Source organism: Rhinoraja longicauda, chromosome 28, assembly GCF_053455715.1.
Source record: "Rhinoraja longicauda isolate Sanriku21f chromosome 28, sRhiLon1.1, whole genome shotgun sequence".
Classification (NCBI taxonomy): Eukaryota; Metazoa; Chordata; class Chondrichthyes; order Rajiformes; family Arhynchobatidae; genus Rhinoraja; species Rhinoraja longicauda.
In genome coordinates, this window is record NC_135980.1 from 27,820,911 (window position 1) to 27,836,797 (window position 15,887).

Sequence of the window (15,887 nt, forward strand, 5' to 3'; positions counted from 1 at the left end):
AACTTTATTTTCTTTATTTATCCCCGGAGGGAAAATGGTTACAACTTCAGAGAAAGTGCAGATTTTAAAAAAAAAAGGTGCAAGAGCAAAGTAGTTGGAAGATCTTGAATTCATCCTACGCATTCAAGAGTTTGAAGAAGGGTCTCAACCCAAAACGTCACCTATTCCTTCTCCAGAGATCTTCTGCCGAATATATCTGTATTTTCCAGTATTTGCACTCCTATTTATAAAAATGGAGTGCCAATGTGCCAGAAACCCTCACCCATCCTTCTCACCAAAGCAGTATTCATTCATTATTCGTTCAAGAAGACTACACTACATTGGCCAACCCTGATTGGTTAGTGGCGCTCGCCGGAAGTGCCGTTTGGATGTTGCCGCAACGCATTGTGGGAGTTGAATGGGCTTCCAAGATGGCGGCGTACATGCGGCTCGGCTCCTTCAGTCGCTTGTGCGGTCGAGCCGTCAGGTCTCGATATCGCCCTTTCGTGGCAGTCCCCAACTATGCTCCAGTTGGGAACAAACCCGGCGCGGTTGCTACTTGTTTAACCAGGCGGTTGCATTCAGCTGCGGCCGAGCGTTTACTGGGCTGCAGTGGGTGCTGCACGGTAACCAGGGCGACAAGCGCGGCCCGCGGCAAGGGCAACCCCCCTGCTACTCGGTGCCAACAGACGAGAACCTTCCAGGACTTCAGTGAGAGGAGCGGCAGTGACTCGGCTCAGTCTGGGGACGATGGTGTGGAAGGCGGAGCTGGAGATGGTGGGGAAGGGTCTACGGGCATGGCTCCTACCATGACTGCGCTTTCTCCTATGATCGTGCCCGAAGTTTTCCCCAACGTCCCCTTGATCGCAGTCAGCAGGAATCCCGTGTTTCCCAGATTTATTAAAATTATTGAGGTAAGAAACCGGTGGCAGGCTATTCACAATAAAGTAGGACGCGTTTACGAAATACAAACAGGTAAACACAAAATGCTGGTGTGTCTCAGCGGGACAGGCAGCATATCTGGAGAGAAGGAATGGGTAACGTTTCGGTGATGGAATCGGGACCCTTCATACTCCAGAAATACAAACCTTCTGTTTAGAACTTTGGGAGCAGAATCTAGACCTATTGGGGTGGATGGGCGGTATCTCAGATAACGTGAGTCGTTCCTTGGATCGATCTATCTGGAATCACGTAGACGTATGCTATGGGTTATTTTGAAACGTCTAATGCTCCGAGGTGTAATTGGAGATTGGTGTGAAGATTTTTCATGTGTGAATGCACGACTTAAACTTAAGATCATGTGTAATTCCATATCAATATTATAAGTTCTTGATGTATGGTCAGTCAATTGTAATAGTTTTTGTAGCTAACAGCAAATGTAATTGCTACAAAAAGGCTGTAGATTTATTTGGTAAGGTGAGTATTTTGTTGTTTACCTGTCAATCCCCTTGAGTAGTTAGTGCAATTCTCTTATACCTCTGAGGTGATGGTATCTAGCAGTTCAATTAAATAGTTATTTCCAGGATTTGGACTTGGTATAAATGAGGGAATCACAGTACACCATTAGTTTCAATTTAGTTTATCAGTTTAGTTTACAGTCACGTGTACCGAGGTACAGTGAATTTTTTTTGTTGCACCCTATCCAGTCAGAAAGACTATACATGATTACATTCAAACCATGATGCTATGCCTTAGAGCAGAACTTGGAAGTGATGGTAATACCATGAGCCTGTTGTTCTTAGATAGACACAACTCTGGGGCAGGCAGCATCTCTGGCGAGAAGGAATGGGTGACGTTTCAGGTCGAGACCCTTCTTCAACCACTCCTTATTTATCCACCCCATTCATCCCCTGGGAGTAGGAATTAGAACAAAGCACAATTAGCATGCATGTTGCTTTGGGGGGAAATCAACAGACGCAACCGTGGGAGATTCTGATTATGGGTCGAGATCCTTCTTCAGACCCTTCAGTTCTTATGCTTCTGAGAGAGGATTTTGGTTTAGAAGAGACTGTTGAAGGAGACTTGGGAGAGTGTTGTAAAGCAATATGTGGATGGTAAGCATCACAGCCAGTCGTAGATGGAATTGGCTTCTAGGGCAATACCTTAAACTTAATCCGCTCTGGTTTGGTGGGTGCTGAGATGGCTAATGTGACTCTTCCACGAATGAGACAGAGCATAGCGGACTTCATTTGTAAAGTGGTCCACTCCTGCTACTTATTCATGACTCCCCTGTGTTCCTGATCCCCGAGGTTCTCTATGTCATTGTGCTTGTGCATAAAGGAAGTGATGAATTTCAGCATTGACATTTGCTTTCACTGAAAGATAGCATCTGAGGCTTTAGAAGTGGCCCTTGCTTTTCAGGGTCTTGGCAAGAACATTGATTATTGGATGACAGTTTAGTTGGTCATCTGGTTCGGTTGGTAGAGATGGATTAGTGAATTAGGTGCTAATCAAATAGGATGTCTTGTCCAGGGGTAAATTCAGTCTGCAAAAGGGTCTTGACTCAAAACGTCACCCATTCCTTCTCTCCAAAGATGCTGCCTGTCCTGCTGAGTTACTCCAGAATTTTGTTTATCTTCGGTTTAAACCAGCACCTGCAGTTCCTTCCTACACATATATTTTGTTTCTCAAGTGTTATTGAAGCTCGCATTCAAGAATGTGAAGAATATTTCACTTCACTCCTTGGGTGCATTTTAGATGGTAGCAAGGCCATGGGGAGTCATTGTTGATCATCATTCACTGTGAAACCATTCATGTGACCAGAGTATGTCTGTCACTGATGTTGACAGTCTGATGCAATACATGGTAAGACTTGCAGGAAATTGCATCAACTGTGCCATTAACAAGAAATTTTGGGAATTGATTGAATGTTCAGAATTAATTTGAGTTTGGGTGCAAGACCTTTTGTTAAAATGCTGTACTAGTCGATTAAAATATGCTGAGGACTTTCGCATAAGAAAACTCATTCTCCCTACAGCCTACTTGCTGTTGACTGGATGACTCATTCAAGGATCTTCATAATCCGTTTTCTTTGCTATTTGCGTAAAGCTAGAAGAGGTTAGCCTGTACGCTTAAATGAACAGTTCTTGTTTGCTTTTAAGCTGATTACTATTCTTCTGGAAAAATCATGAGGCAAATAAATGGAAGCTGGTGAGCATAAAATGCCGCTTGTATAATAGGAAATGTACAGAATTCAGGAATACAAGAACATGCAGGTAACTTGATTTGACTCAATTAAATGAGCAGAGATGAGTCTGTACTCAGATATCATTGATCGAGACAGCTATGCAGGTAAATATTACTCGGTGTAATAACATACTGGTTTGATCTTTGATCTGTGTGGTGTCCCTGACCTGTGTGCTCTTGATCACTTCTGGAGGGGGATCTAACGTAATGGGGGGATGGGATGGGCTCGAGAGGGAGAGAGAGAGAGAGAAAGAGGGGAGGGGAAGAGAGGGAAATGGGAGAATTGGACAGATTGGAATTTTTTCTGAAATTGATTTTGTGGAGCCATACCACAGCAAGGAGTGTGACAAATGCCTCTATAGTTCAAACTGATCCACATACTTGCCTTTTTTAATGTATATGGTAAGTATTATTCAAGTTTATATCAGTAAAATTAAAAATATATTATTTTCCTTTTGGGTTTAATTTTAAGGTCTTGGATTTTGGTATTTAAAGAAAAATGTCTACCAGAATAATATGAGTATTCGCTCCTTTTTTAGGTCAAAAACAAAAAATTAATGGAACTCCTTCGAAGGAAAGTGCGTTTGGCTCAGCCATATGCGGGTGTATTTCTTAAAAAAGATGACAAGTAAGCGATGTAACAGTTCTAGTAGACTGGCACTGAAATTGTAGGGCTATGGGTGGGGGGGGGGGGGGGGAAGCGAGCGAATAAAATTAATGGGGAATTTCTTTCACATATCTACACACTTAGAGGGGTTAATGACTTTTGTGTGCTAAATGATTCTAAAACTCTTCTAAGGAACCTAAAATATAGAAAATAAGTCATGGCCATTTGTGCAGCACCATTAATCTCTGAGCTCAGAAGGTCGGTATGAGTGAGCAGTGATGTCCAAAATGTTTTACGGTCAGCCTTGTGAATAGATATAGAAGTGTTTACAGAAGACGTATTATCTTTCTTCGGTTAAGGTCGAACGTTTTTTTTCTCTCCTCTTATTCTCTGCCCAAACTTTGCCCGAGGAGCTGGAAAACTTAATTTATTGCCAAAAATATTGTAGTCATTGCTGTGTTTTTCACTGCTCTTGACTCCCCAGAGGCTCAGACAGTTTAATCAGCAAATAATAGCTTGATAGATTTTAAGGACTCACATTTGCCCACTGACCTGTGTTCAGATGACTATATAAATGATTTCAATGCCTTGGACTAAAGGAAAAAAAAAATGCTGGAGTTGCTCAATGGGTTAGTTACCATCTACAGAGAGAGAATTGGTTAAAGTGATCTGTCATCAGAAGTGAAAATAATCAGTTTGACCTTGCATTCCTGCTCTCCAAGCAATTCCTCCTAGAAAGACTTCACTATAGATGGACAGTGAATGTGATGGAAATATGTTTAATCTCCACCATCCAACAAGTAGCCACCATCAGTGGGTAGACAACTTCAGGAGATAAAAGAAATTTGGCAAAGAAAATAAAGTTGCTTCCCTTATTCCTACTTCACTCAGTTTCCATCTCTTGATTTAAGATGAATGCAATTTTAAACATAGAGAAGATATTACCTTTATTCTTAATTTTTTATTGCAGCTCTTTTTAGGCCTTTAAAGATGGTACAAAATATAGTAATCTGTAAGAGTGATGTATTTTTTTTATTTCTACAAACTCACAGCAATGAATCTGATGTAGTTGAAAGCTTGGGTGAGATTTACCAGACAGGAACATTCGTTCAGATCCATGAGATGCAGGATTTAGGGGACAGATTGCGCATGATTGTAATGGGACACAGAAGGTAAGTTGGACATTGCGTTGAGTTACTTGATTTCTTGCTGCAAAATAAATGTAAGGTTTGCATTTTGCATAGTCTTTGTAATAGCCAAGGTTCTATAAACCCTGCAAGGTCAAGTACGTGAGTCATATTAGAATTTGTAATGCTCTTCGATTCATTAAACCAATTTGTATGGATTTTGTGATCAGTAATAATTTAGTTACTTGCCTCTGTAATATGTAGTGGTAACACATTACAAAATAAATTTAAAGTTTCGGCCAGAAGATTAAAAGCTGAAATAAAAACAGTAAATGCAAGTCAGGTAATACCGAAAAACATTCCCTATTTTGAAACATTTAAATTTGCTATTATCATTTGTTATCCTTTAGTCCATTTATGCAGCTCCCAATAGATTCTCCTTTTACTGTTTCATTTGAACTCCTAATCCCAGACAAGTATTCACAAGGAACTTAAATATACAGAGACCTTGATAATTACAATGCTCTGAAGCTCATTAAAATCAACAGACCACTGTTAAAATATTGCTTGGGATTTAAACCTACAACATTTTGACATAGAGGAAACAGTGTTGCCACTGAATTAAGTTTGCTGCCTTTAGTTTATTGGTTCGAGACTTCTATGGTTTTTTTTGTTCCCTCTGTTATTGTTTTTTTTACACTGTTGACTGGATTGAATCTAAAACATTTATTAATTTTGTCCCCCAGAATCCAGTTAACCAGGCAGCTGGAAGTAGAGGCCGATGAATCAGTGCCTGGGGAATTTGAGCAGAATCCGCAGAAAGCTCAGAGGAAACAAAAACTTGAGAAAATAGATGAAGCCAATGGCCAAAGTTCAGAGTTGTCAATAAATTTGGAGTCCCATCTACCGCCAATGGGTGAACTTTTAATGGTAGAGGTGGAAAATGTTGTTCATGAACACTTTCAGGTCACAGAAGAGATCAAAGTAAGTATAAAGGGAAAAGTTGAAGTGTCATATTCTCAAAATTTTGCTGCATTTTCTTCAGATATGTTACTTAACGTAAACACAGAAAATGCTGGAAATACTCAGATGGTGAAGCCACAGCCATGGAAAAAGAAACAAAGTCAACGTTTTAGTTCAAACCATTGTCCCAGAACTGGGAAGGACTCAAAAGCAGCTTGTTCAGCAGGAGGAGGATGGGGTAAAACAGGGGACTAGCTATAACAAGGTTATCTGGTCAATGACTGAATGGTAAGCAGTTAAAGAGCTTAGACAAAAGAAATTGCAAAATGGAAAGGAGGAAAATGTTTCTGGTAGGTCAGGCTGTGCATGTCCTCCATTCTCTCAAAAAATATCCAGCTCAGCTAATATCGCAGACGGATGATTAATACAGATGAAGAAATCATGTTAGCTGAAGTTATAGAATTGAATATTAAGTTCTAAAGGCTGCAATATGCCAGACAGAAGATGAGATGCTCTTTGTCAAGCTTCTTTAGACCTTGTAACGGTACAGGAGGCCACCGACTGATGGGTCGGAGTGAGAAGGAGAATTAAATTGGCAGGCAATGGACAAGGTTTCCCCTGTGGACTCAACACAAGTTCATGATGAGCAGTCACCCAACTCTGGTTAGGTTTATTATTGTCACGTGTACTGGGGTACAGTGAAAATCTTTGTTTTGCATGCTATCCAACAGATCTGACATACCATACATAAGTTGAAGCAGTTAAAGCTCGAGTACAACAGATAGAGCAAAGGGGAAGTTACAGAGTGCAGAAATCAGTTCTCAGCATTATAGTGCATCAGTTCCATAGCAAGGTCCAATGTTCTCAATGGGGTAGAGGTGAATCAAACGGTATGCTAGCTTATGGAAGGACTTTGAGCTACAGCAGGAAACAGGAAATTTGGCCCACCGAGTCTGCAGCAACCAGCGATCACCCCGTACACTAGCACTTCTTCTTTTGTGTCCATCATCTATGTTTCAAATGTTACATCACTGTCATCGTCCATCCTGAAAAGGATGCAAGCTTCCGGCGACAATCAGTGGGAACCATCACTTGCACAATAGACGGTGGCGATAGCAGAATTAGCTCAGGGCACTTCCAGTTTCCAGCCACGCGACGTGGACGCTTCTGCTATGGGGCTTACACTAGCACTATCATACACAATAGGGACGATTTTACCAAAGCAAATTAACCTACAAACCTGTATGTCTTTGGAGTGTGGGAGGAAACCTGAGCACTATTCTGTTCTCCAGTGGAATTTCCACCTCTCTCTTGCCCTATCCTCAGTGGTATCTCTTTCCCTTGTTTTTAAAGGTATGGCATGTGACTGACGATGTTCCCAGACATGTCCTCCAGCTCTACATTAAACAATTCCAAAATTATTTTGTCTATTTTCACCCTTGAACTGTTCCCATTAACTCATTGACCAAACAACCTTGTGGACAGCTTATCCCCACCCAGGTAGCTGATGTTGTCAGGGGTTATGGGGAGCAGTCAGGAACGGGGTACTGATTGAGAATGATCAGCCATGATCACATTGAATGGTGGTGCTGGCTCGAAGGGCCGAATGGCCTACTCCTGCACCTATTGTCTATTGTTGTGAGACAGCAGCTTTACTAGCCCATTGTGCTGCCCATTGAGACTTATTTAAATATTATTTTTTAAACGTACAATTTTTAAACTTTTCTAAATGGATTGAAAAACATTTCGTAACGATGAGCAAAAATTAACTGGCTTTTTATCAAACAGGCACTTACAGCGGAAATTGTGAAAACTATACGTGATATCATTGCCCTGAATCCACTTTACAGGTAATTGTTTGAACATTCTCTGTGTTCTTGCTGAACACCACAATTTAAAAATAATGGCTCTACCATTTACTGCACGGTAGCGCAGCGGTAGAGTTGCTGCTTTACAGCGAATGCAGCGCCGGAGACTCAGGTTCGATCCTGACTACAGGTGCTGCACTGTAAGGAGTTTGTACGTTCTCCCCGTGACCTGCGTGGGTTTTCTCCGAGATCTTCGGTTTCCTCCCACACTCCAAAGACGTACAGGTATGTAGGTTAATTGGCTGGGTAAATGTTAAAAATTTTTTGTCCCTAATGGGTGTAGGATAGTGTTAATGTACGGGGATCGCTGGGCGGCACGGACTTGGAGGGCCGAAAAGGCCTGTTTCCGGCTGTATATATATGATGATATGATGATGATGATGAAGTCCTACCCTGATATCAAAGTTGATATCAACAGAAAAGTCTGTGTGCACCATGCTATGTACAGCATGTAATCGTTCTGAGGAAGTTTAGAGAAATAATATGATGGTATGAGCAGCAGTGAACTTGATTTGCCTGTCAATTGCAGTGGGTGTTCTAATAGGATAAGCGTTTATTGGACTACTTGTAGACAACTTAAAGTTTAATTCTGGAAAAGGAGAACTTGTTTGTATCTCGTTCCCATTGTGTGATGGTGTTTTCAACTTGGATACTGAATTCCAGTATATATTTGATTCCTTGCTATATATAATATATTTTGTAGGAAAATAGTGTAGGAAAATAACTGCAGATGCTGGTTCAAATCGAAGGTAGACACAAAATGCTGGGGTAACTCAGCGGGTCAGGCAGCATCTCAGGAGAGAAGGAATGGGTGACGTTTCGGGTCGAGACCCATCTTCAGTCTGAAGAAGGGTCTCGACCGGAAACGTTACCCATTCCTTCTCTCCTGAGATGCTGCCTGACCCGCTGAGTTACTCCAGTGTTTTACGTCTACCTTGTGGGAAAATATGCTTCATTAATGATATGCTTCATTAATTTCAGCAACAGAAATTAATCAGTGCCTTTAACTTTAGGTACTTGAAGATCTTGTTATTGTTATTAGTGGGAATAGTTGTAGTTATAATGTTGTTGTTTGACACTACTTTAAATGCAATTTATTTTCTGTTCGTAGAGAGTCGGTGCTTCAGATGATGCAGGCAGGACAACGGGTAGTGGACAACCCGATCTATTTGAGTGACATGGGAGCTGCCCTCACGGGTGCAGAATCAAATGAGCTACAGGAGGTTCTGGAGGAGACCAATGTAAGATTCAGGTTGACCTGATATTTAAAACAAACCCATTTGGGGTTTTGCTTTCTCCCATATTATTTTTGTCACTACAAACAATGTATTGGACAAATTCACTGAGTGCATTGTAAATTGCAGTGTCTTTCTCACTGTCTCTTGGGATGGTGTTCTTTGCAAAACATAAAGCACAGCCTCCCATTTCAGATTTAGGCTCAAGACTGGAGTTCTTGACAATATGTTTAATTAATTGAGGCTGGGACTATCCCATTGTTTAAGAAACAGTTGGACAGGTACATGGATAGGACAGGTTTGGAGGGTTATGGAATAAGTTCCGGCAAGTGGGACTAGGGTAGATGGGACATTGTTGGCAGGTGTGAGCGAGTTGGTTCGAAGGGCCTGTTTCCATACTGTATCACTCTATGACTCTAATTCCTGTCTGTCTATGGCTGTCCATTTGCTCACTTCCCCTTTAGTAGGCTGCAATATTGACATTTTTTTTCTTAATGCTTATTGTTCAGGGAGCCTGTCAATTAAACTGAGTACTTCATTCTCCCGCACAGTAAAACTATTTCAGTTATTTCTACCTTGTAAGCTTAAAGGCCTTGTGATTTGTAGATCATTATGAACCTTTCTGGCTGATCTACCTAAAAAGAAATGATTGACCATGGTTGTTAATAAACTAACATCCATCCTGTTCCGTTTTTAGTTTAACTTTAGTTTAGTTTAGAGATACAGCGCGGAAACAGGCCCCTCGGCCTACTGATTCGGCACCGACCTGCGATCTCCGCACATTAACACTATCCTACACACACTAGGGACAATTTATATTTATACCAAGCCAACTAACTTACAAACCTGGACGTCTTTGGAGTGTGGGAGGAATTTGAAGATCTCGGACAAAACCTACGCAGGTCACGGGGAGAATGTACAAACTCCGTACAGACAGCACCTGTAGTCTGGATCGAACCCGGGTCTCCGGCGCTTTGAGGCAGCAACTCGATTGATGCGCCACCATATATCCCTTCAGAGCTGTTGGCTTCTATAGATTTTTTTACCCATGCTTAATATACCTTGAATTTAAATTTCATATTTTCATATTCAAGTTACAATGTATCCTTAAGGTGCCCATCTTTACATTCTCTCTTGATCTCTCCTGCACTAGTCATCCAGATATTTCCCCCCTCCCATGACCATGTTCATCCTAAACCTGAACGTTACCTTCTGGACTGGGCTTCTCTCCACATCCAAAATCCTTTCTACTACTTTACCTTTTCAAAAACATTTCAAGACATTTCCTGAATCGTAATGACAGATTTGACAATAGACAATAGGTGCAGGAGTAGGCCATTCGGCCCTTCGAGCCAGCACCGCCATTCAATGTGATCATGGCTGATCATTCTCAATCAGTACCCTGTTCCTGCCTTCTCCCCATACCCCCTGACTCCGCTATCCTTAAGAGCTCCATCTAGCACTCTCTTGAATACATTCAGAGAATTGGCCTCCACTGCCTTCTGAGGCAGAGAATTCCACAGATTTACAACTCTCTGACTGAAAAAGTTTTTCCTCATCTCTGTTCTAAATGACCTACCCCTTATTCTTAAACTGTGGCCCCTTGTTCTGGACTCCCCCAACATTGGGAACATGTTTCCTGCCCCTAACGTGTCCAACCCCTTAATAATCTTACATGTTTCGATAAGATCCCCTCTCATCCTTCTAAATTCCAGTATATACAAGCCTAGTCGCTCCAGTCTTTCAACATATGACAGTCCCGCCATTCCGGGAATTAACCTAGTAAACCTACGCTGCACTCCCTCAAATTTGGAGACCAAAACTGCACACAGTACTCCAGGTGCAGTCTCACTAGCGCCCTGTACAACTGCAGAAGGACCTCTTTGCTCCTGTACTCAACTCCTCTTGTTATGAAGGCCAACATTCCATTTGGCTTTTGTTTTTATTTATTCTGCTTCTATGCTGTTCCTATGCCCTTGTTCCCATGCTGCCACTAATTCAATGCCTCCAAGTCCCAATACAACATATAACTTAGGGTAATTTCAGATAATGTCGTTGTGAAGGATTTTTTTCTGAAACCCACAATATAAAAATATAAATGTCTAAAGAAGGGTCCCGACCTGAAATGTTACCTATCCATGCTCTCCTGAGATGCTGCCTGACCCGATTAGTTACTCCAGCATTCTGTCTTCTTTTGTAAACCAGCATCTGCAATTCCTTGTTTCTGTATGTAAAAAATAATGTGTTTGGGTGTTATCTCTTTTGTGTCTCTGTTTAGATTCCCAAACGACTCTACAAGGCACTGTCTCTGTTGAAAAAAGAGTATGAGTTGAGCAAACTGCAGCAACGTCTTGGAAGAGAGGTAATTAGACACATTATTGGTTCCTCTGTTTCACTGTTTTCTAATCTAATCTATTGTGGATTCTTGCCAGGTTTCAGCCAACTTGTGTCATCAAGTCCTTAACAAAGTGGACCTTATTTCTGTACAAATCACTAACCATTAGTCACTGAAATATCTCTAACCTGGTTTGTGTAATTCTTTCCCAATAATTTTCTGTTCCTTGCTCGGAAAGTTTAAATTCCTCTTCTTTGGTTAAAATCATGGAATTTGGTTAAGGCCGGAGATAGAAAATGTGGAAACCCTGGAACCCCTCTGTTTTTAAAAAACTTTTATAACATTGTTATATTAAAATATATAAATTACCTCGTGGGTGTAATGACTGTGCTTGGCTGCAAAGCTGACCGTTTGTATAAAGTTTAGTGGATTTGTTTACTCTTAGGTAGAAGAGAAAATCAAGCAGACTCATCGTAAGTATTTGCTACAAGAGCAGCTGAAGATTATTAAAAAAGAGCTGGGGCTGGAGAAAGAAGATAAAGATGCCATTGAGGAGAAGTTTCGAGAAAGGCTGAAGGAACTGATTATTCCAAAGCATGTCATGGATGTCATTAACGAGGAGCTGAGCAAACTCGGCTTGCTTGATAATCATTCCTCGGAGTTCAAGTGAGATTCCCGCAGAATTTTGCAAATTCATCTTTTCCAGCAGCAGATATCAAATGGTCCATTTAAGTAGGAAAGCTGCATTTCTTGAGCTTGGTATTGTTTGAATGGAAATTTGAAGTTTGAAAATGTTGAATCTGAAAGTGAAATTTGAAAATGAAAGTGTTGATGTTCAGAGTGATCCTGGAGTGCAAGACCAAAAATTACCTAAAAGTTCAACACAAATAGATATGGTGATAAAGAAGCTGTGTGGCATACTTGCCTTTATCGGTCATAGAGTATAAAAGTTGTAAATGTAGACAAAAGTGGCAAGTCATGTTGCTGCTGTATTAAACTTTGCTTAGTCCACATTTGGAATGTTGTGTGCAGTTATGGATGTTGCATTATAGGAAGGATAGAAACATAGAAAATAGGTGCAGGAGTAGGCCATTCGGCCCTTCGAGCCTGCACCGCCATTCAATATGATCATGGCTGATCATCCAACTCAGTATCCTGTACCTGCCTTCTCTCCATACCCCCTGATCCCTTTAGCCACAAGGGCCACATCTAACTCCCTCTTAAATATAGCCAATGAACTGGCCTCAACTACCTTCTGTGGCAGAGAATTCCACAGATTCACCACTCTCTGTTTGAAAAAAAACTTTCTCATCTCGGTCCTAAAAGACTTCCCCCTTATCCTTAAACTGTGACCCCTTGTTCTGGACTTCCCCAACATCGGAAACAATCTTCCTGCATCTAGCCTGTCCAACCCCTTAAGAATTTTGAAAGTTTCTATAAGATCCCCCCTCAATCTTCTAAATTCCAGCGAGTACAAGCCGAGTCTATCCAGTTACAAGCCGAGTCTATCCAGTTGTGGAGATTGAGAGGGAATAGTGCAAAAGAGGTTCACCAGGATGTCCCTGGATTAGAGAGTTAAGGACAGATTGTACAAATTGAATTGTTTTCTTTGGAGCGTCGGAGGATTGAGGGGTGATCTGTTAAAAGTATATTAAATTATGCAAGGTCTAGGTGGTCAGTCTTTTCGTCAGGGTGGAACTGCCAAATACTAACGGGTAAAGATTTAAGGTGAGAGTTTAGTTTTAGTTTGGTTTATTTTAGAGATACAGCGCGGAAACAGGCCCTTCGGCCCACCGAGTCCGCACCAACCAGCGATCTCCACACACTAACGCTATCCTACACACACTCGGGACAATTTTACATTTATACCAAGCTAATTTACCAACAAGTCTGTACATCTTTGGAGTGTGGGAGGAAACCAAGGTTCTCGGAGAAAACCCACGCAGGTCACGGGGAGACCGTAAAAATTCCGTACAGACAGCACCCGTAGTCGGGATCGAACCCTGGTGCTGGAAGGCATTAGATCTACCGCTATGCCACCCATGGTTGGAGAGGGAGAAAGTTCAAAGGAGATTTGTGAAGTTGTGTGAACTAGTTGGTAAATTGTTTACCATTTCATTTAGGGTTTGTAAATCACATTGCTATGTCAGCTTGATCTAATCACATTAAAATTGCTAGGAATTCCTTGCCCACCCTCGCTCAAATTTTGAGATCCAGTATCCTGTTTAATTGATGGTCCTATTTACCAATTCCTGGACATTGAGGTGAAAGACAGTAATGGAAATGTACTTTGTGGGGAAATAAAAAAATATACATATGGGCAGCTGAATGTGATTCGATAGTGACCAGATCATTCTTTCAAGATTATATTATGGCATTTAGTCTGCTTGCAGCTTTCCTGATTTTACATTGTAACTGTATTGTATGGCAGTTGAAATTTACTATTAATCATGACATTAGATCAGTTACAAATGCAAATTAATATTGCTTGTCAATTTGAATCTTCATTGCACTGTAATATAAATCTGTTTGTTGGAAGCTTGCAGAAGTGTTGTTCTCATCTTTATGTAACTTTTGATGCACTGTAGAAAGCTGGAAATTTTTCAAGATGTCAGTTTGTAAACTTTAGATTTGTGATTACAGTTTAAAGCCTTGGTGACACCAAGCTTAACTTTACAACAATTGGATTTCTGCTGTACATTATGCTGTATGAGGCTTCATTAATTACAACTCAATGCAATATTCAATTTAACAAGCTACAGTGTCTACTTAAAATTAAAAAAATCATAAAAATCTTGTCTTGTAATCAGAATCAAACAATTAAAAATGTCTTTGTGCCCTTGCTGACATTCTGTTTTCACTTCGCCTGCTTCAGTGTGACTCGAAATTACTTGGACTGGTTGACAACAATGCCTTGGGGAAAATGCAGTGAAGAAAATGTGGGTCTGAAACGTGCACGGGAGGTGCTGGAAGAAGATCATTATGGCATGGAAGAGGTCAAAGAACGCATCCTGGTATGAGAACTCTCCACGTTTGCTGATCGACCATATTTAGGGGTCAGTCATCTATGTGTAAATTACTTACAGATTTGTAGCCTGCTTTGATTTCACTCGAGCGACATAGACGCACATGGAAGAGCCAAATTGTTGATGCTGGAAAACTAAAATGGTAACCAAGAATGCTGGAAATTCACAGCATGTCAGGCAGCATTTGTGGAGAGAGCAGGAGAATTAGTGTTTCTGATCAATGACCTTTCATCAGATCTTCTCAAAGGCACACCCTGTTTCCCAATGGGGAAATAGGTGGATAAGTTGTCCAAGGCATTTTTCCCTTGGAGTTCAATGGTTCTTTGTTGTCACATGTACCGAGGTACAGTGAAATTTGATTTGCCATACAGTCATACAAAAAAAGCAACAAGATATATAATTACATAAAGATTAAACATAGACTTAAAACAGCCACCACAGCAGTGTGTGAGAATCCCATGGGCACACAGCATCAGTGGAGACCCACAGCCATCAGTTCAATGTCCAGGCCACACACACGCTCCTTCACCGTGATGTGACCAGAGTTGTAGCGACCGCTGTCACACTCTCTGCTGTCCCTGTCCGCCCAAAGAGTCAGAAAGCCGTCCACACTCGCACCGGACTCATGGAGCCATGTCCCTGCAAAACACCAAGATCACTGCACTCACGGCAATCCCTCCGAGTCCTCACCAGTGCATGCAGCACATCCATCTTCTTTTTTGGCGACCTCACATTCCCCACTGTGATGGAAGGCAAATAACTTATACATTATTTCCTCCTTTTCTCCTGCAGTCAAGGCAATCGAAACATCCGCAGCTCCCACAGTCGGCGATCGACGCCCCCGCATTGGGGAGATCGAGGCTCCCGCGATCGGGGCAGTCAAAGCTCCTGCGGTTGGAGCTCCCGAAGTCGATCCCTAACAAAGCGACTGCCAGCTCCACAATGTTACGGCCGCGGTGCGGACGAAGATACAATGAAAAAGTCACATCTCCGTCGAGGAAAGAGATAGAAAAGTTTCCCCTAACCCAACTGCGGATGTTTCGATCGCCCTGACCGTGTGAGGAAAGTCATGGAAGTTATAGACTTTGGTGGAGGCTGTTTGGGCTGTGACTTAGGGTTTGGATTTGGGATGTTCCAAATGTGACAAACCCAGATGATATATTTAACCATGGGTCAGCAGATTGCATTGTGTGCCTGCCTTCTGAGTTCAATTAGGCATCATCCTTTTATCACTTTGAATTACATTTAGGTTATATCAAGGAGAAGATCTGATTAGCTTTTTTTTTCTCGGTGCTACTGTTGCTGGAATTAAAATGAGTATTCAGATCATTGATTGAGCTCCTCATTTAACCTCAAGTGGATTTAAAAACAATACAATCCCCAGCCATTGCACTGTAGTTGTCCATGGATTGTCAATGATTAATGGCGTACAGATGCTTTTTTCAAGTAGCCTTGCCTCTTCTGGCTTTAGTCTGGGTAATACTTTAATCCTGATGCTGGACTGGTAGTGGAAGCCATGTGATATTGTTGCAGAAGTTGCTGAATATGGAGGGCAGGATTT

At 41.5% G+C, this 15,887-nt stretch overlaps 1 protein-coding gene across 2 annotated transcripts in view; it reads left to right on the forward strand.

Moving 5' to 3' along the window:
- Positions 1-404: 404 nt before the first annotated feature.
- The window catches only part of lonp1 (lon peptidase 1, mitochondrial), a 30,972-nt gene continuing 15,489 nt past the window's right edge, over positions 405-15,887 (forward strand). Inside the window, exons 1-9 of one of the 2 annotated variants that reach the window (XM_078423999.1) lie at positions 405-893; positions 3,705-3,793; positions 4,825-4,944; positions 5,646-5,883; positions 7,651-7,712; positions 8,842-8,971; positions 11,244-11,327; positions 11,746-11,966; positions 14,176-14,314. In XM_078423999.1, the coding sequence (XP_078280125.1) occupies positions 411-893; positions 3,705-3,793; positions 4,825-4,944; positions 5,646-5,883; positions 7,651-7,712; positions 8,842-8,971; positions 11,244-11,327; positions 11,746-11,966; positions 14,176-14,314 (1,566 nt within the window). In that variant the 5' untranslated portion in view covers positions 405-410. The remainder of the gene's footprint in view (positions 894-3,704; positions 3,794-4,824; positions 4,945-5,645; positions 5,884-7,650; positions 7,713-8,841; positions 8,972-11,243; positions 11,328-11,745; positions 11,967-14,175; positions 14,315-15,887) is intronic. The other variant, XM_078424000.1, reaches the window with a different exon arrangement.